The sequence below is a fragment of the Aythya ferina genome, assembly GCF_964211825.1.
Source record: "Aythya ferina genome assembly, chromosome: 8".
NCBI classification, from domain to species: Eukaryota; Metazoa; Chordata; class Aves; order Anseriformes; family Anatidae; genus Aythya; species Aythya ferina.
Genome location: NC_140304.1, coordinates 21023117 through 21043411, shown reverse-complemented (window position 1 = coordinate 21043411; position 20295 = coordinate 21023117). Strand labels below are relative to the sequence as shown.

The 20295-nt window shown below is 35.7% G+C and overlaps 2 protein-coding genes across 4 annotated transcripts in view; one reads left to right on the top strand and one right to left on the bottom strand.

The window, feature by feature from the left end:
• Positions 1 to 20295, top strand: part of LOC311440306 (uncharacterized protein) — a 114604-nt gene that overhangs the window by 51946 nt on the left and 42363 nt on the right. The gene's annotated exons all lie outside the window — the stretch shown is intronic.
• The window catches only part of ADGRL4 (adhesion G protein-coupled receptor L4), a 77838-nt gene that overhangs the window by 20912 nt on the left and 36631 nt on the right, over positions 1 to 20295 (bottom strand). Inside the window, exons 3-13 of one of the 3 annotated variants that reach the window (XM_084527018.1) lie at positions 18662 to 18814; positions 12120 to 12275; positions 11524 to 11594; positions 9501 to 9674; positions 9228 to 9411; positions 6793 to 6909; positions 5443 to 5636; positions 3968 to 4138; positions 2215 to 2418; positions 459 to 679; positions 293 to 359 (exon numbers count right to left, since the gene is read on the bottom strand). In XM_084527018.1, coding sequence (XP_084383144.1) covers positions 293 to 359; positions 459 to 679; positions 2215 to 2418; positions 3968 to 4138; positions 5443 to 5636; positions 6793 to 6909; positions 9228 to 9411; positions 9501 to 9674; positions 11524 to 11594; positions 12120 to 12275; positions 18662 to 18814 — 1712 coding nt within the window. The remainder of the gene's footprint in view (positions 1 to 292; positions 360 to 458; positions 680 to 2214; positions 2419 to 3967; positions 4139 to 5442; positions 5637 to 6792; positions 6910 to 9227; positions 9412 to 9500; positions 9675 to 11523; positions 11595 to 12119; positions 12276 to 18661; positions 18815 to 20295) is intronic. The other 2 variants (XM_084527019.1, XM_084527020.1) reach the window with 2 other exon arrangements.

Below are 20295 nucleotides of genomic sequence, written 5' to 3'. Positions count from 1 at the left end.
CTCAAACCACTAGACTGAAAAAAAGAGAAAGCAAGTGAGGAAAAAAAGCTCTGATCTTATATTAAGCTTTTTTTTTTTTTTTTTTTTTGTCAAACATTCATTTTTTCAGGCTAGTGAAGTATTTAAGATGTACAGCATATAAACAATTTAGAGACACTATAAAAGGGTCTAAATTAGCCAATTCTGCCCTATAATTAGCACTCACAGCTATGCTGGCAATGGGTGGGTGATTATTAAACACCTTTTATTATTGGTTTTATGTACTACAATAAAAAATGAAAATTATACTTACAAGAATTATTAGACATGCTGGTCCTATAAAACTCCATATAAAGTTATTCTTTGTGCTGAGCCAACATCTGAAAAATAAACAGCACAAAGCATCTTGAAATGTGCAAGGCTGTTGTGACTATTGCCTTCTCACGTACGCTGATTTGAAATCAAAAACAGCAACTTACACTTCTGTGGTGCCATAGTACTTGTATCCCAGTGCAGCAGAGATCCCAACAACCACAGCTGGACTGACATAGCCAAAAACATAAAAATTCTTGTGCAAGAAACCCTTGTTGTAGATGACTCCCACAACTATAAGGTAGAGGTGAATGCCTTCAATGCACATCCATGCAAAAGCAGCTAGAAGGAAATAATGGAGTAATCCAGCAGTAATTGAACAGAAGAGCTAGAAATTCAACCAGAGAAAGCAAGAGTCATAATTCTATTAGTATGTCTCTCTTAATATTACAGCATAAGCACAGCAACGTAGCAATGCTCAAGTGGTGGCCCAACAACACAGATGTAAAGCTGATTGACAAGAATCTTGACCTGTACCCTCAAGAACACTTGTTCGTTAGTGTTTTTACTGTAGTAAATACTAAAATAAGAGGATAACATTCAACTTTTAAAATGGAAGAATGCCTCCCCAGAAAAACTGTGTAAATAAACTGACAAGGTGTTTTGGGTCTGTCTGAGCTGGAGTCACCTTTTCCCTGCAGCAGCCCACACAGTGCTGTGCTCTGCACTCATAGCTGGAACAGCACTGATATCACTCCAGTGTTGTCTATTGCTGCACAGTGCTGGCACAGCATCAGGACTCCTTCCAAGCCCCCAAGAGCCAGCAGGCTGGGGGTGGGCAAGTGATGGGGAGGGGACATTGCCGGGGCAGCTGACCTAAACCAACCAAAGGGATATTCCATAACACCTGATGTCACACTCAGCAATAAAAAGGGGGGCTCTCCTGGGGGAGGGGGCTGTTCCTCCTGAACAACCACTACACGGTTTGAGGCCCTGCTTCCCAGGATGTGGCCCAACATCGCTCGTTGATGGGAAGTAGAGAATAATTTTTTTTTCCCTCTCTCTGTGCTTCCGCGCGGACTTATTGTTTCTTTTGTTTCTTTTCTTCTCCCCATTCCCTTTCCCTTTAATTAAACCTTTCTCATCTCAAACCTCGAGTTCTCTGTGTTGTATTTTCTTCCCCTTCCTCTTTGAGGAGAGGGGGAGTGAGAGAGCAGTTGTGGTGGAGCTCAGCTGCCCACCTGAGTAAAACCACCACACAAGGTTGATTCCACAGTTACACCTTAGTAGTCTACATGCTTTGCTGATCTAGACAAAGCTTATTTTGATGATTTTGACAGTAACACAAATAGGCTTCACAAGTTTTTTATTTTCATTTTTATTCATTTTTATTATTTTTTGATAACTTATGTATAATTAAATTTCCTAAAACTAATCTGAGATGGAAGAATTAAAAATTCTACTTGTATGTAAAGTGACAACGATTCAACCTTACATTTAGAAAGCAAAAGTTCCTCATCCAACAGTGCAATGTTTCAAAGTCTACCTTGAGACTGCAGCTCTGGCCTGGCTTTTAGGGAAAACTATCATCCAGACAGCCACTATCATTGGTTTATACAGCACTTAAACAGATGGGAAAATGCCAAACACATTGAGTCCACAGTCTCGGTTAAAGTGACAAAGTTTAAATGAAACCCATGGAGCAAAGTCAATTTACATCAGCTCAGATGACAGCTCTACTCCAGATAACAGCATGCTCAGGTGACTGTTTTATATTTCCTGTTACTAGACTTAAGAAGCCAGTGTCACTAGAATATTCATATTGATACTAGAAGGAACTGGAAATAGGTGGAAGATGGTATCTCATACAGTATATTTACTTTCCAGCATTAAGTCAAGCCACAATGAGTGAAAAATACCCACCTTATTATTGTTCATATTAATTCCAATCAGAAAAATAAGTTCCGCCAGGAAGAGGCTGCAGCAGAGGTTTTTGTGAATTGTTGTTCTAGTGCTTTGAATTTCACTGAAGAACCAGAATGTAAAAATGCACATGGAGAGGCAAATCAATGAAATAATTATTCCTAGCTGAGTGATTCTTGTAAGAATGTTATAATTTGTAACACCCTGGGGGAAAATTATAATATAATATTTAAAAGAATAGCTTTGTACATTCTCAAGAAAGACCATATTCTATAATACAGATTTTTTTCTTCTTTTTGCACAAAATATTAATCAAAAATGTTTGTAGAGCTTCATCGTAAATGCACATTTTGGATAATCTAATTTTTTTATTTTTTTTTTGTGAGGTAGATATTACTGTAGGGCAAATTAGTAATGAACTATAGACGTTACTGTTCTTGCATTTTCTGATATTTTCTACCAAAACCTTATTAACATCAGTATCTCCTAATATGATTTTAAAATCAGATCATTTTAGTGAATGACAAACATGCTGGCAGTAGGACATATATTAATATGACATGAACATTTTCTAATATAAAAAGACTTATCACAGCAGTGACTTAGATAAACAAAATTGAATAATCGTCTTACTGAATTTACAACATGATCAAAACAAGACTCCGAAATAACAATCACTTCAAACAAATGCTTGTTTGAAGATATGTAACATGAATGTTCTATAAACAAACACAGGCTATTTTAATATTGGATGTATTTTCTGTATAGAAACACAGTTACATTTGCTGCTTGGTATTTGCACAAAGAATCTCTGAAATACATGACTGTTCATCAGCATAAGGATAGCATTCAGCCATCCCAAAATACATCTAAGTATTTTTTTTCCTAAATAAAGGACCAGAGATTATCCTCCTCCCATCCTTCCTTTTCCAAATAACTATATAAGTACCTGAAAAGGTCTTAAATTTGAACTGAAGACTTAGGATGCTATTTAGAAAGCAGGAAACAGCCTCTATCAGCATGAAATTCACAGCATGAGAGAACTGTCTCAATACAGTGCTTTCATGCTAATATTCTGCTTGCAGTCAGTTCTGATAACTTATAAAGCTGCCTCCTGAGGCAGGACCTAAGCTCCTGCAGATCCCCACATACACCTTGGAAATCTATGGGGCCTCTTAAAGTACGATGGTCAGAAACTGAGTACTCATTCTCACAAATTGTTAGTCATGAGTGCCCATGTTTAATGGTCATAAAATTCATTCCTTTTACTGTTGATTATGCTCTTCTGATAATGCTATTGCAAACTCTCCGGAGAGCATTTAAAGGAGTTTATAGATGCCAAGGTTAGACAAATGGGTGGCAAAGTTTTGTGCGAGAGAAATTGTGGACCATATGGTTACTGACCACCAATGAATGCCAGTTAAATCCCAAGATAGTCTTAAAGTGGGATTTAAAATTAAAAGCAATGTACCAAAAATAAGCACAACAGACTGTGTATTTGGAACAAGATCCATTTCTGCATCACTGCTCTATAATCCTGCAGAGAGGACGTACGGAAATTCAAACACATGTGGGAGGAATTTTGTTTGCCCTGTGCACAATAAATTGTGTGTTTGTTGAACAAAAAACAAAGAAACAAACAAACAAAAACAATCTAAAGGGGAAAGAGTACATAAATTGCACTGCAATAAAAAATAATGAATGAAGATGGAAGAAAGTTTCGGGTAAAACACTAAATTAAAATAGCACTTACAACAGAGCCACCTGAGGACATCAAAACAGCAAAATGAGTCAGATGATTACATTTGCATGAGATATGAGTGGAGTTGGAATGTGTCAGCTCACAGCCTTCTGTAGCCCAGTTGCCATTCATTGTGTCTGCTGAGTAGTTCCAAAACGCACATTTAATATCTTTATCTGCAGTCTGGAACAGAAACAAGATGTTTTACTGATGGCAAAAGGCAGGATATTTCCCATCAAGAGACCTTTCTTACATTACCCAGCACAATTCATTAAAAATTGCATGTTGCTATTGGAAGGTTGGGAAACAAAAAGCACATTCAGGAAGGCCTATTCCAAGCAATTAAAATATGGCTCAGAAAGGAAGCATTTTATTCACACAGCTAACATCCCACCAAACATGCAGGCTAATCAGATTACTGAACCATTCTGGCACTTACCAAGGTGCTGGAATTTTTACCTACTGAAAACTATATACATGTATACTCCTGCACCTGCTGAACATGGACTAAACTGCAAGGTTACAGCCACAATGCTTGTCCTGTTTGTAGCCCCTTCCAAATGAGCAGTTCAAAAATTTAGACTTATTCTGTGCATTTTACAAAGGAATCTGGGAGAAAGCCAGGGTCACATCACACCTGGTGTATCAGGTGTGATGACAGGGATGAATAAGATCATTAATATTATTTATTACTGATAGTGCATACTAACACTAATAAAAGATCAGGTCCCCACTGTAACAGATGCCATATAAATATATGGACATTTATAGAAATGTGATCACTATCTCAAATATTACAAGGCAAGTAACTCTAAAAGCTGGGCAATCAAGGTTAACACTTTGTCCTTCTGTCCACCTCCCCGCATAGAGTCACTTTCTTGTTATGTTTGAGATAGATCTTCATTCCATGTAAGAATGTTCTTCACATACAAGTAAAGCCTGCAAAATCTTTGTATACTGGAAGTAAAACTTCCAGTTTTAGAATAATGTATTCAGATTTCAGAAGTTGCAACGGTGCTATACTATTGGTTTTGCTATTACCTCCTAGGTGCAAGATAACTTTTTGAATTAGTTTTGAAACATTCCTTCTTTCCTTTTTTTTTTTTTTTTCCCCAATTATGTTTAATTATCTGATAAACTTTCAGGGGGATAAAAAAAAAAAAAAGACCTAAATAATGAGGAACCTGTAATATTCTCTGCTTCAGGAAACTACATTTTATTCATACTGCAGTCCAGCAAAGATGGTATTGTTCTCCTTGCTTTAGTCTAATAGAACCTTCCAGCAGTATAGTATTTATTATATTGCACTTAGGATGCTGCATTTGAGATTATCATTATTTCTCTAATATGATTAAACTCACAAGAGCAAATGACAGAATTATGTCTCAATATATCATACACTGCAGGTATGGTTACATAACACACAACAATTATCTGTTGTTTTGTTTTGAAGTTGATAAAAAACAACCAACCAAACAAAAACTTACCTTGGCATACTTTAAGGTAAATGTTATTTTCTCGAGCTCATAGAGTGTAGGTGGATTTGAGCTAATTGCAACAGCTATAACTGATGAGCTTACTGTCTGCCTCTGTTCTGAACTATCTTTCAAGGAGCGGTTTTTAGGCGATGAAAGCAAAGAACCAATATTGCTATACCGCAGAAAGACAACTGCAACAGTGCCTATAAATCAAACAGACCATGTTTAGTAGTTTGTGGGTTTTTTATAGAAGAACAAAATTGAAGACATTAAGGAAACAATAAACAATAGACATTATTACTGCTATTGCATAAAATATGCAAAACAGATGGAATCTTTGTAGAATACTTATAAAAATGTTTTAGAGAATGAAATATAGCTTTATTTAAAACAATGCAACTACCATTAGAATTAAAAATGTGTGTTCATGCTGGAAATTCTAATTAGATATATATGCATTTTTTTTTTCTCGAGTAATATATATGCTTGCTGCTGTACAACAATTCGATGCGCACGTGGTATCAGGTCTCATGAACCAAAATGGCTCAGACCTGGACTCCTCTGAAGCACATGGCTTGCTTTGACTTCCATTACAGTCAAGCTAGAAGATGACACAAGGAAACAGAAAGCAAAATTATTTTAGGGTGCAATACTGATCAGAGAAAATGTCATGCTTCTCTTCCCTGTACCAAGATAAACCTTAATTTTAGGTGCTGATAGGTAGAGAAGCTTGGATTATCTGGAAGATTAAGAGTTAAAATATATATATGTGTATATAAGTGTGTGTATATATATATATATATATATGGTGTTTATGTGTTTATTGGTTTAGGTGCATTCATTCTGAAGCTTTTTAAACACATTCATTTTATTTTAGTGATAGACTATCATGAGCTATAAGCCATTTCTGCAGTACTTGGAGGTCCAAGCCAAGATCTGAGCCTCTTGGTTTTAATACTGGGGAACACATTCTTGTATTAATGAGCTACTCTCTAAATAAAGAAGATGGTCCAATTTTTGGCGTGACACAGGGAGTTGAAGGGGCTGGTCCAAAGTTAGACAGTAGATCCCTGGGTAAGAAAAGGATAAAATTCAGAACCCTGGTACCAATATCCAGTTATAAAACTAATGGGTCATCCCTGTGAGATACTCATTGTGTCACTGGAAATAACAGTAGAAATAGCAATGTTGAGATAAACAAGGGGTAGGTGAGATGGTGATAAAAATGCCTTGACTGTAATCAACAGGGCTGCTTCTCAGTCTTGGTAAACTGCACATTTGGGTAGTAGGTACAATCTATCCAAGACATTTATTACCCCCCCTCTCCCCCCTCACAGCTCTCTAATCTTTGTTTCTTACCATTAGGATGAGATTCCTCTCTCTTTTTTGGGGAGATTTTTACATAATCTCCCCCCGTGTATACATGAGGGTGAATGTGTTTCATGTGGTGTGAGTCAAAAGTGAAAACCTTAAGTGCTGCAAAAGAAAAAAAAAACCTGTACAAATCACAGCTACATTATGGTCTAAGATAATTTACAGTTGGGTTAATAAATGTGCTATTGCATTGTATAATTACTGTGAATTTTAAGAATATATCATGGTGCCAAACTTTTCAAGAAAAATGCTATTAATATAGCATGTTTGCTTAAACCTCTAGATTTTGTGATTTCCATGCATACATTTTGGTCTCATACTTTTTACTCTTTCCATGATAAATATGGTCTTTTATTTACCTTGCATTAAATTAGGCACTGGAAAGAATAATGTAAGTTACTTTAGGAAGAACTATTGCTTTATTAAAAATGCATTTCTGAAAGGGACCACAAATCACAATTATAAAAAGCAAAGCATAAAATTCTCTACTGAATAGTAACTTTTGATAAAAGCCAATTTTTGAAATGTATATATTTTATAGTTATCTATCCATGATACCAAATGCACATTGCACCATGAAATAATGATATGTCTTGTCAAAAAGCAAACAAACAAGCATCACCCCTCAGGACAAAAACTACATTAGAAGACATCTAGCTCTTTACTTGGTTCATTATAGTGCTGAGTTTCAATCACCCAGGACAGGAACAAAAAAAAGGCAATCAGGTCTTTTTAAAAAAACAAAATTAAATAACAATAAACAAATCTAAAACTTGACTGATGGAGGACTATCACTAAGCTAGACCATCTGCATTGCTTATAGCACAGCACACAAAAGTAATATGAACTATTCGATAGACCAGCTGTCAGAAAATGTTTGCGAGGACATAAGAAATATTTTTTTTTGCAGCTAGAGTTTTGAAAAGCTTGTAGTTCAAGTGCTTGCACCATAAAAAGTAATGGAGAGAGAGAGAGACAGAGAGAGAGAGAGAGGTAACATTGTAGTCTTGTCCCAAAAGAGATGTGTGGGACATATATGAGCCCCACAGAAAACATATTAATGCTGAGAATCAATAGCAAAAAATTTTAGTGTTTGGGACTAATTTGGAAAAGAGCTCATAGAATTTCTTGGAACAAGATAAGCCAGAAAATGATCAAGAATTTGACTTGGAGATTCTTTCCCGTTCTCATTATTATTTTTTTATTTTCTTCTTCTTTATGTATTTATTTATTTTTGTCACCTTGGTCTAAGTGCCATCTATGCTACCACTAGAAGTGGAACCTGACTTCTCTCTCCTCTCCACCTTCATGAACCTCTCATGGTCATGAGAGCCTGTGCCTCCAGCCAGGGTGGAAGAGGACGAGAAGAGCTCCTGGCACCGTTCTGGATCTGCAGCAGTGCAAACCCAGAACTATTCTGAACTTAAACAATTCTGTTTCTACAGAGTTTATTCCACAGAACAAATCACTCCCTATTTTTTTTTTTTTTCTGGATCATTTTCGCTAATTTAATTTCAGAAAGGTGAGAGAAGAACAGTTGTCTTGATCTGCCTTAGAACAAAGGACAGATCTTTCCCTTCAAATGATTTTATGATATGGCAAGCCAGTAAGAGACAGTGAAGGACTATACTGATTCTAAAATATGAAATCAGGTCAGATCCAGTTTGGGCACATTCAGAAAAACAAAATTGAATGAGTAATCATAGGCAAAGAAATTGACAACATTTTTTTAGAGTATGGTTTTCAAAAGTGACTGGTATTACCCTTATTCTGGATCCTAGGAAAACTGGTAAGATTTGGTGTGAAGAAATTAGCATACAGGGAGAGAGCAAAATGGTGCAGATAAGATATTGTAGATATAATATACCCGTTAGATAAAATAAACCCAAGATATATATATTATATTAAGGTATAATATACCCAATTCTTGTCCTCTGAAATTTCTCTTACAATTAGAAATTTCTTTGAAAACAAGGCCACAAAAGATCTGACTCACATTCTTACTCCAAGTTTATTTAAAATTCTTTCAATGAACCAAAAAGAGACAAAAAGCTTTAAAAGAGCAATTCCAGCTTCTGCTGCAGTTTCTCTGAATATTATGTTCAGGATACTTTTGTGCATGTAAGATGAATCCATACTTACAACAGTGTGACTATAATGAGAGATTGAAAGACGATCTGAAAGGACAACTTCCCACAGCCTCTCAAGGTTTTTTTTTTTTTTTTTTTCTGGGCTTAAATGTTCAATCTTTGAAAATTATGATACCTATAACTGAAAGTCAGGTGTTAGTTATGAAATTTATACAAATTAACACCTGTGTGTTTCACATAACACCATTTCTAATCTTATAATTGTGCTGAAAAACTCCTCAGTGTAATTCACATCTAAAGTATACCTTAGATTAATTTTCTTTATCTTACCTATGTCACTTGTATTAGCATCTAGCTGTGTTGTCTTTTTGAAGTTCTGTGACATGAGAAGTGCTGCTTGTTCTGCAGTATGCAGAAGCTTAGTCAGGCTCTGTCTTTGGTTATCTACAGGAAGGGCTTCCCAGACTGTGATTTTGTCTTTTTGTAAAAAATTATTCACAGTGTTAACCAAAACCTGTAAATAAAATAATATTTTTAAGTGTAAGAGTCATACACTACTTGTAAAGGAAAGAAAAGCACGTCTTTAAGGCTTGATCCACTCACAGTAATGGTTGTATTACGAAGTACTTCATTGTCAGGAACTGAGTAATGCATGGTATTCAGCGATGAATAAAATAATGCTTCAACATATGAAATCACATCTACAGGTAACAGTGGTCCCAAAGTATTCTTATTAATTTCTTGAAGCATTTCCAGGGGTGTTTTTAAATGACTAATCTGAAAAATACAGGAACGTACATGTTAATAAAACAGGTAAAGCCTCTGTGTGTGAAAGTAAGCCCTGTACAAATAACTGATTTCTGAAAATTAAAAATAACAGAAGGCATTGTGCATAAAAAAACAACACTATTTAAAAAAAGAGTTTAACAAATTTGAAAAAGAAAAAGAAAATGAAAAAGAAAAAGAAAAAAAAAGAAAAAAAAAGAAAAAGAAAAGGAAAAAGGAAGAAAAAGAAAAAGGAAAAGAAAAAAAAAAAAGGAAAAGGAAAAGAAGAAGAAAAAAGAGAGACATGTCTAGTATAACCCTAACAAGCAACTATGGTAAAAAAAAAAAAAAAAGAACTTGTGTGCTATCGTTACACTTTTTTTTTTTTTTTTTTCTTTTTATCACTACAGCAGCTCAGTTTTATTTAGCATAATGCTCCAAAACGGACTAGTAACTGTTATGCAAAAATAATTAAATGTCAATGATATGATAACTCAGTTGACTCTTTTCTATTAAAATTTAGTTGAAGAGCTGGGAGCAGATGGGCAGTGTTTGTATGTTTTTTTGTTTTTCATTTTTTTTTTCAAATGCAGATCATAAAGCATTGAGTTCAGTAGAACCCTACTGCCTGTTTCACCCTCACCATTTAAAATTTATGAGCTACTAAATGTACTTACATAAAACGATTAGTTTAAAAAGTAATAGGCTAAAGAGGGTGAGATGTAGATTGAGACTCCAGTTTCCAGTGTCATAGATGAACAAGAAAAGAATTCATACTTCCTGATACTGAAATCTAATGAGATGTTATTGATCCAAAAACACTCTCAACATAGGATTTGCTAAGACCTAGTCTCTGCTACTGAGTAGCTTTTGTGGGTTTTGCTTTGTCTTCGGTTGCATCTGAGTAGAACTAGAACACAGGCTAAAAAACAGGGTAAAATCTGGAAGAGTTATTTACATAAAACTGAGGTATTTTGAGTTATTGCATTGATTTGACTTCAGTTTGACCACACATTAAAAAAAGTCTTACTCTAATGATCCTGATGTTGGCATTCACCATGTCTTTTCAAGTAAATATAGTATGCATATTAATATGATGTACTATATCGTTGGTTAACACACATTTTAAGAAAACATAGGCGAATAAAAGCTTTTAATTTAATATCTTTCTGAATCTGGTAACTTGGGCAAACAGCCTAATATAAAATGCAAACCTATGCAATTGGTTTTAATTTATTTATGCTTATGTTTCATTTATCATTTTAAATTAGACATTACTATAGTTGTAGTTGTAGACTAATAAATACTATTTTATTTATTTATTTATTTATTTTATTTGCATCAGGAAATCTCAGTTTCTGTTGAAAGAATCTAGAATCCTGAGTCTTTGAGTCTATAAAGTCTGTGCCACTTTACATACTATGCTTTGAGAAGGAAATATAGTAGCATACCAGAATGTTATTCTATTTTGTCACTTGTTGACATTGCTTTTGTAAGCTATCTTGCTGCCTTTCACTCTGAACAAGCAAATAATTGCACATCAGTACATGCAGCAATGTGTAACTTCAGAAACTACAGAAAGAGTCGAGTGATTACCACACTTCTGAATTTTTCATGCATCATGACTCTGTTTGAAACTGAACACACAGATTCTGAGCAAGTTACTACCATGATTTGAACATGGAACCCAGTTCAAATAATTTGAAATTATTAAAAATACTTCTGTAAACATGCTTAAGTTCAATTGTATGCTTCAAGCATTCGTTAAATGCTCCTTAAGAACTACTATAATTGAAATAACAGTTTCAAACAGAAACAATTAAAGGATTTGCAAATTAATCTATAAACCAATGTTACTTACTCCAGCTAAGGTTCTATTAATATGTTCAGATATACAATCTTTGTATAACTCACACTTGGCCTTCGGGTTTTCTGTAAGTTAAAAAGAAACTAATTATATATTGCAGTTTAATTAATATTCAATATATACTCATCGTAAGAACTGTTGTCTCAGCAACTCCCCAAACCACCAGCATTCTGAATCCATGCACATACTCTCCTTTCTCAAATTTAACCACTAAGACTTGGCCTTGGCCACATGTGCTACTTGTTCAACAGAAAGGAACATGGGGATGGAACCTGAGCTTTTGTTTTGCTCTGGTGGAGAGTTTGGCCCCTTTCTTTGGGACTTCCACAAATGAGAGAGAGCTCAGGTTTACAGAGGAATACAGGTTTGATGACTGTGAGGAGATATCCATTATTCCAAATGGATTTCACCACTCTGTTTAACAAAAATACATTTATAAAATGATTCTATTCTCAGGAAATGTAGATGTGACTGCCTTGCCTCTTTTTTGTGTCTCACTGATTAATCTAACAGAAGATAAAGAGACACTGGTGGGTTTCTCAGAAGATGTAGCTCTATAATAACACATAAACCTTTATAATATCATGTACCTTGGCAGGAAGTGCCATCACTTGGCTTAAACTGCAATTTTCCTGTGGATGGTTGATAACCTTCCTTACAGGAGCAGTTAAACCCTCCATCCACATTTTCACATTTTGCATGAGCTCCACAGGCAACAGTTCCTTCATTGCTGCACTCATCTATATCTGCAAATATCATAAGAAATTGATTTTTTTATTAAGTATTTACAGACTAACACCTTGCTGCTTTGTTGATAATAGCCCTACATACTGCAAGTGGTTTCATAATAAAATTTCATGGAAGAAAAAAAAAAGCAAAAACTAAAAAGGAAAACTTAATGGCAAAACACCTGCCAATTATAATACTTACAGATTAGAAGGATAAATCATAATTGATCATATTTTTATACTACCACATTTATTACTATAAAATACTGTATTGTTCATATTTTAAAACTGTAAGTTTAAATGTTAATTCTATCATAACAAAATGCTCGGCATGATGCAAATCATCTGAAATCCATTTTCCAGAGATTAGACTAAATAGATTTTCTCAGCCTTACTATTCAGCTAGTGAAGAGAAAGAAAACAATTGTCTTTTAAGTCACAGCTTTAAAAAGATGCTACAAAAGATCACTCTATACATCTCGTTAATCTAAGATTTAAGCTCTGTGCCCTTTAAAGCACTTGCCATGTCTTTTTTTTTTTTTTAATTTCATTTAATTTTAATTTAATTTAATTGCATATGCCTAAAATGGCTTTTGCCCTTCTAAATAATTTGCTGCTAGACATGTTCACTAACTGTGTGAGGCACCATCCAAGAGCAAACCTCATGAATTCTGGTAAGGGAATCCACAAACAGTTTAGAAGGGCTGGGCACTAACTGGCTGCAGTAGGGATTATTTTGCATTATTTGGTTGGCTGATGACAGAGATCAAATAACTCAATGGATTCACTGGAGAAAGTAAACTGGGAACAGCACCATATAATTCTGATGAGTGAAGTAATGGGCTGTGAAATGCTGTGCTGGAAAGGAGAAAAAAGTGAACAGTGTTGGGACAGGTATATCTGACAAAAAGAGTGGAAAAATGAAGTGACAGATGAACACATTTTAAGGAGCAGACCGGGAGGAAAATAGGCTGAGAACTGAACCAAGACAAGGTAGAAGTAGAGAGGCAAACAGATGAACTGGAGAGGAAGACAAACCACATTAAGATCTGGATTGACAATGATCTTGGGTAAGAAATTGGTGGAAAAAAAAGGAGAACTGATAAGCTGATTATTGGAGGATAATAGCTACATGAATTGACAGGAGGCCTTTATGCAGCCAGATGGCTTTTAAGATCAAAAAAACGGAAGATACAGGGGGCTGGAAACGCACCATTTGCATACAGGAACTATTTTCATACTCTTGGTACAAGATTGCCGGTGGTTTTCAAAATGAATGTTCAAAATGTTTCAAAACAAAAAGAGCAATAATGTACGTGAAATAAGGTTGCTAGAGAAACAGAAATTGTGGGAGACTAGAAAAATGTACTGCATGCCCGTGGATGTATCCAGGGAATGAAGAAAGATGTCTGAAGGGTACCTGGGGGCCATCTGCTTTTTTGGACAACATTTTTGGTAAGTTTGTATAATATTTCTTACTAATGGCAAGAGAGCCTCCAGAAACAATCAGATTAATTTCCCCCCCCCCTAATATGAGGTAACTGCAAACTATGTTTGAACTTTTAGTGGAATATCCCAACAACCTGTTGTTTTGTGCTTACTTTTCCAGCTCCCTGTCTTCTGCTTTTAACCATATATGTCTCCCTGGGGTTCAAGGAGATGGCCTGAGGTCCCACCTCACTTTCACATCTCTATTTTCCTCACTAAACGGTAGCTCCCCTTTGCACCTGAAATGCTGCATTTTCAACCAGGGGTTCAGAAGCTTCCCTTGAAAAGCTGTTGAGATGCCAGCATGATGCAGCTGGAAGGGCAATGAAGACTGAAACATGGTAGGGCTGGAAGAACATTTCCCTCCCCAGCAAACCACCTCTGCTCTTCTGGGAGAGTCACGAAGGAATGCGTACTTGAGTGGGTGGGCATAAGAACGAAGCTTACAGAATGAGTCTACATTATTACTATCTGCACTAGGATAATAAGTTGTTTCCATGACCCCAGCTGCTTATGTTTCACTTCAAGGAGCTGAGTTTTTTATTATACATATCTGGACGGTTCCTGTGGCCTCAGTACTCATAGTCACAGGGCTAACCATGTTATACCTCAATGAATCTGGCAAAAGTGAAGAAAAGGGGGAAAAAATTATGACACAGGCTACCTCATAATTAAATGCTGCCATTTAAAGATAAAGGCTACAGTTCTTGCTCCTGGCATTTAAATAACCTCTCACATCAATAAATTATAAAGCTCCTTTTGAAACAATTGCCTCTCAGTGCCCTGTTGCATGACTCAGTGTGAAGCAGACAAACTTTGAGTGAATTGAAGTGCCAAGGGTGAAAAACATGACGATACCAGTTTGCATAACAAGGAAATACATCAGCTTTATGTTAAGATTTCTCTGGCCTTGTCAGCTACGTGAAGGAAGACCAATAGGTCTGAACAGAATATTCAGTACATATGTAACGCAGTTCTAAAACATCAGCAAATGAAAACAAGCTTTGCTGAAACTTAAAATGACTTCCAAATATACAAATATTTGGATACTTTCCAGATTGCCATTGCTAGGTATCAGGTTTCTGTGTGATTTAATGTTCCAAGTATTTCAAAATTATAATGATAATTTGCTTTTCATGAGCTTAGTTTGATAAATCATTTATTTGTCATTATTGGGCATTCATACAAATTACCCTTATTTTTGTAATTATTTCACATATTAAGCGTAATGGAGATTTTAATGAGAAAGCAGGATTATCCAAAATAACAGGAGAAACTCAAGCACCAAGGCACATCTCTAGCAACAGGATGGCTATTTAAAGTCAGATAGAGACACCCTGTCGAGTATATGCAAATAGACTTTCTGCAGTTGAGTTGTCCATATGGAATGAGTCCATATCCTGCCTATCTAAATTACTATTTCCCAGAGAAAAAATCTTCTGGATGACAAAATTAAAAGGCAATATGCCTGATCTTGCAAGGCACTAATCAGCTTCATATTCGTTCTAAATCAATAAGATTTTCAGGGGCAGCCAATGATTTGTGACAGTTGCAAGAATGCTGCTTTTAAGTCCCTGCTTTGAAATATTCCATGCAGTAGCTGTAGTTTTTTGTTTCTTTATATTTTGTAGCTATGCCTTTTTAAAGAAATATGCAATTGTTGGACCACACATGGACAACAGCTTGTCAGTGCTTTCAGCAATTCAGTTTCACTGGAGCTTTCAGGCTAGGATCTTAAACCATCCTCCTTGATTTACTATGGGAGCAGGACTGGGCTGCCAAGGCTTGTGCGAGCAGTCTTCACAGACAACATTCCTGAGCAAAGGTTGAAGAATAGCAGCTTTTGAAACAGAAGAGCATTTTCCATAGCTCTGCACAAAGCCCTGGCCTTTTAGTAAATATTCAAAACAAATCCCGGAACTGAACTTTGAAGCTTTTATAATAGCTCTGATCAGAAAATGATATCACCAACACCACTTAGGCTAGTGTGAAAATAGATTTATAGCCTTTTATTTTATTTCTGGGCTTTGTCACTCCTCATTTACTGCAGCAGGCAAGGAAATTCCAATTAAATTAAAAGTACTGAGAACAGTTATTATGTTCAGTCTTGCCAATTACTGGACTGTACCTACATCGCTTTGATTCTTCACCAGTCAGTCAAGACAGCTTGATGTCTACATTATACCTTCTGCTTATTAGTAGCTTGCAAGCGACTGAAAAGTCTGGTTGCAAAGCACTAAATGTCCCTCCCCATGTCTCCATACTGTGGACGGTAGCAGCATACACAAAGTAGAAATGAAAAAGCCTAAGAACAGCACAAGTAAAAGAAAACTTGGCAGTGTGGCGTAATGCTATATCCTATCCACTGTACAACTCTCTTGTCACAGAAAAAGATGTGATAGAGAATGGCTGCCTTCCCAGTACTCTCAGAAGAAGCTGATAAAAAGCTGAAGAAAACTAATAGCACGTTCCTGGAAAAGGCAGAGTGGCATGGATGTCATGTTCATTTTAAAGATGGCAATTTTCATATTTTTATTCTGATGACTGAGGTGAAAAAAGTAGGTTTATATTTCACTTTTTTTTAACTGCAGCTGAACATTCAATAAAATGTGAAGTCTAAGAAAAAACATGGATTTTACACAGCAAATAGATTTTAATAGCTCATATTTAGGACAGCAGAAAAATGTCATCTTCAGCAATATCATATATCTGCATTTCTCCCCACCTCCCCAGCCCTTCATTTCCTTTCTCCTTTTTTTCCCCTCTCACTCCCTTCCTACTCTCCAGTTCCTCCTCTATCTACGTCTTTCATTGTCATCTCTTTACCAGTTCTGCCTGATAACATATTGAAATACTGGCTGATGCTCAATGCAAAACCTAACGTTCTGGTGAACTGACACTTCCCAAAATTCTCTTTTGAACTGCTACCTTGAGATTATTGTCACTTTGTAGTTGGAAGATTAGTAATAATGACCAAAGAGTAGAGGAATGAACATGCGTATGCACACAGATTTTGAAATGGACTCACGAAATGATATACCACATTTGTACCACTAGGAATTCCAGACAGGCTTGATGTCATTTGTTTATAAACAAATAGATTGCGTAATGGTGCTTTCTCCAAAATTGAATCACTGTATTTTTAAAGTTACTGCTATATACATTCTATATCTCTGTATGTACACACACACACACACACACACAAATATTAAAAAGAAAACTTAAAACTTTGAAGAATCTAAAAATACTTGAGTGGGATGGATACCTGGTACCTTTGTTGTTTTCTTTGTACTGCGTTACTTGTACTGTGGTCAGAATTATAACCTTGGTATCTGCTTCAGCTGTGTTCAGAACAGCCTGAATACACTTCTTGCAGCTGCAAGTCATATCTACTACCTGTAGCAGCAGATCCATTGGGTACTAAATATCTTATTACGGTTTTCCTGACTGATAAAGTGGAAACTTAATTGTGGATCAAAAGGTTGTCTTTAGGACTTACTGCTTGGTAAAGTAATTGGTACACTCTTTTAATAAGAAAAGGTACCCACAGGTAATTTTTTATTTCAGTGTGAATTTTGGAAGCTCTCAGCTCCTCCCATATAAATTTGAAAAAAAAAAAAAAAAAAAAAAAAAAAAAAAAAAAAGCACAGAAGAAATGTGGTAAATTAACCCTCAGTCTAAAAATATCAGTCTGTCTGGTAAAGGAAAGAGGGGGAGAAAAAAAGGAAAAATCAAGTTAATGGTAAAAAGCTAATGTAACACAAGAACAGTCAGAGAAATAACTTTGAAAACTTCTGAGGCTGAGGAAATGTCATAACTGGTAAAAATCAAAGCGTGGGCCAGAAACCATGAGAATATTTACAGCTCGATGTGCTAACAGTCTCAATCTCAGCTAATTTATGAACGATTCATAGCGACTGGGTAAAGCAGAGCTCTTTTAGACGGATGTGAGCAATGGGCCAGAAATGTTGATTAGATCACTTTCTGGCTTAATATGCAGCCATTCTGCTGATATTAAAAACAGTAAGAAGAAGAGAGGTTGTCAGCGCTCACAGGCTCACAGGAGACATATCTCGAATGAGAGACAGTCAGCATAAAGGTGTAAAGGGCAATAGATTTATTTCCCATTTTCCCATTCCCTGAGGACTGTTGCAACATATAGAGAAAATTACCAGGAGTTTGAAAAAAAAGAGAAATAGTTACAGTTCTTCCATTCAAAGGAAATCCTAAAGGATTGCATAGATGTTCACAAATAACATTTTTCCAGAGAACTTTTCTTCCTCTTTAATCTTGAACATGATCCATCCAACTGTTATAGAAACAAAAGCTGATGGATGGATGGGACAAGAGGAAGGAGTACTACTGATTTATTTATTTATTTATTTATTTATTTACTGCTTTTGGTCAGACTGGAAAAATTACTGAAAATATCCAAAAAAGACCCAAACAAAAAAATATTGGGAGCAAGCAGGTCACATGTATAGGGAGTTTTGTTGGTCCAGGGTGAGAGTGACTTGAATGAAGAATACTTTGTCACTCTGCTTTTTTTTTTTTTTTTTTTTTTTTTTAAAGAATATGACCACCTATCAGTGAAACTATGGCTTAAATGGGTGGGGATGGGGGATTTCTATGTTAACTTAATTATATATCCATTCTCTAAAACTATGACAAGTGTATTAAAAATATTTCACGTGGAGTCAAGTCTGAAGTGTTACTGAAAACAGTCACAGCTGTTGTGTTATCAGTGTGCCTGAAAATTGGAATTTTAAATTTGTACCAGTCTAAATTGTGGGAATTTTACATTCAGACTCCAAACTTCATAAATCTGAATGTATTTTGCTAGTTTTCTATAATTAACAGAAGCAATAAGAGAAGAGTGACAATGTAAAGCTAGCTGGTAGACATTAATAACTTACCCACACAGGAGGTTCCATCATTAGGTACAAAAGTTTGTTGACCATTGCTAGATCTGAAACCAGGTGCACACATGCAGAAATAACTTCCCACAGTGTTTGTGCAATTGGCATGTTCTCCACAAGGCTGAGTAGCATTTTCACATTCATTATCATCTGTCAAGACATAAATTACAGAGAAATATATTTGCATTTACTGATTGAAGAAAACAGCCAAGTAAACGCTTAATTTGGCCTCCAGAATTTTATTTATATAAGTTTTGAATGCTGAGCTGGCACTCTTGGTGTTTGTCTGTACAGGTTTCCCGTTGCCAAGGAAGTAAGCAGGTGTTCAGCAGCTCTTCTCTGCCTTCATCCTGCATGAGCCAACAAATGAGAAAACTGACGGGATACTGAAATGAATGTCTTAATTGGATATTCAGTTGGAATGAAGGATTATTGCAAATGCATATTCTGCCATGGTTGATTTTGATAACATTTTTGGTACCTGCATGGCCTTCACAAATGTAGAGGTAGGAAATCACACTAAGGATGCATCTGGGAATTCAGAATCATAGAAAACAGATATCAAAAGGACATCAAGAAGTAACCCACTTCACTCCCTAACAGTAAAGCAGGATCAATGTAGCTTACTTGACAGTTACTTCATGAAGACTTTCTGTGGTATTTCTCAGCAATCCCAGACAATAAACTTATTATTTGTCTTACTTAAAATTTGTCTTACTGACTTGAGTCTTCATATATATATATATATATATATATATATATATATAAATATATATATATATATATATATATATATTTAGGTATCCCAAAGATCTTAAATGAATGAGCACGATTCATGGCTTGGTCTTTACATCTTAGTGAGTACTGTGTAAATCATCAATTTTGTACATACAGAATTACGTGATCTATTTTACAGGGCTAGTCCCAGGTCTGTAATGATACATGAAAAAAGGAGCCATATGCATGAGTTTTAAGGCTACTTCCCCTCTGCAGAGTCTCTGCATATGCAATCTTTGTGAACATGGGGATCCACTAGCTTGATCAAAGGTCAAATGAAATCATAAAAACATATTTTATACCATACAGTTGATCTTCTGCAATGACTCAATAAAAACTGTTTCCTCTCCAGAATTTTCCAAGGTCCCTGTTGTCTATTAAATAATTTTCAGACTAAACTTGAGAAAATTTCAAAAGCTTCTTTCTCCAGAAACGCTATCAAACTAGGAATAACACTCAATACCAATAATGTCATCATTCAAATCGCCTGTTTCTCCCAAAGCACCCCCAAAACTCTGAGGCAAGCAAACAAACCAAACTCTCCCAAACAAGAAGACACTGAGTTCTCTATTTTCTGCATCCTGAAAAGGGAAGAGTTAAAGGTTTGCTGAACTCTGCTGGGATTTTTTTCCTGTTCTCAAGCAAAAGGTACTTGTAACATGATGAAGGACAGGAAAGAATTCTAACAGGGAGAGAAATAACAATTTATTGCAGAAGAAGAACGATTAAGGAGCATGACAGGGAGAAATATGACTTCAGAAAAGACACCCAAGGATGAGTTTCAGGAAGGTGCCTTCTGCTTCCTGATGGCCAGTGTTCTTATAAGGTGTTTGCAGAGATAGGATACAGATAAG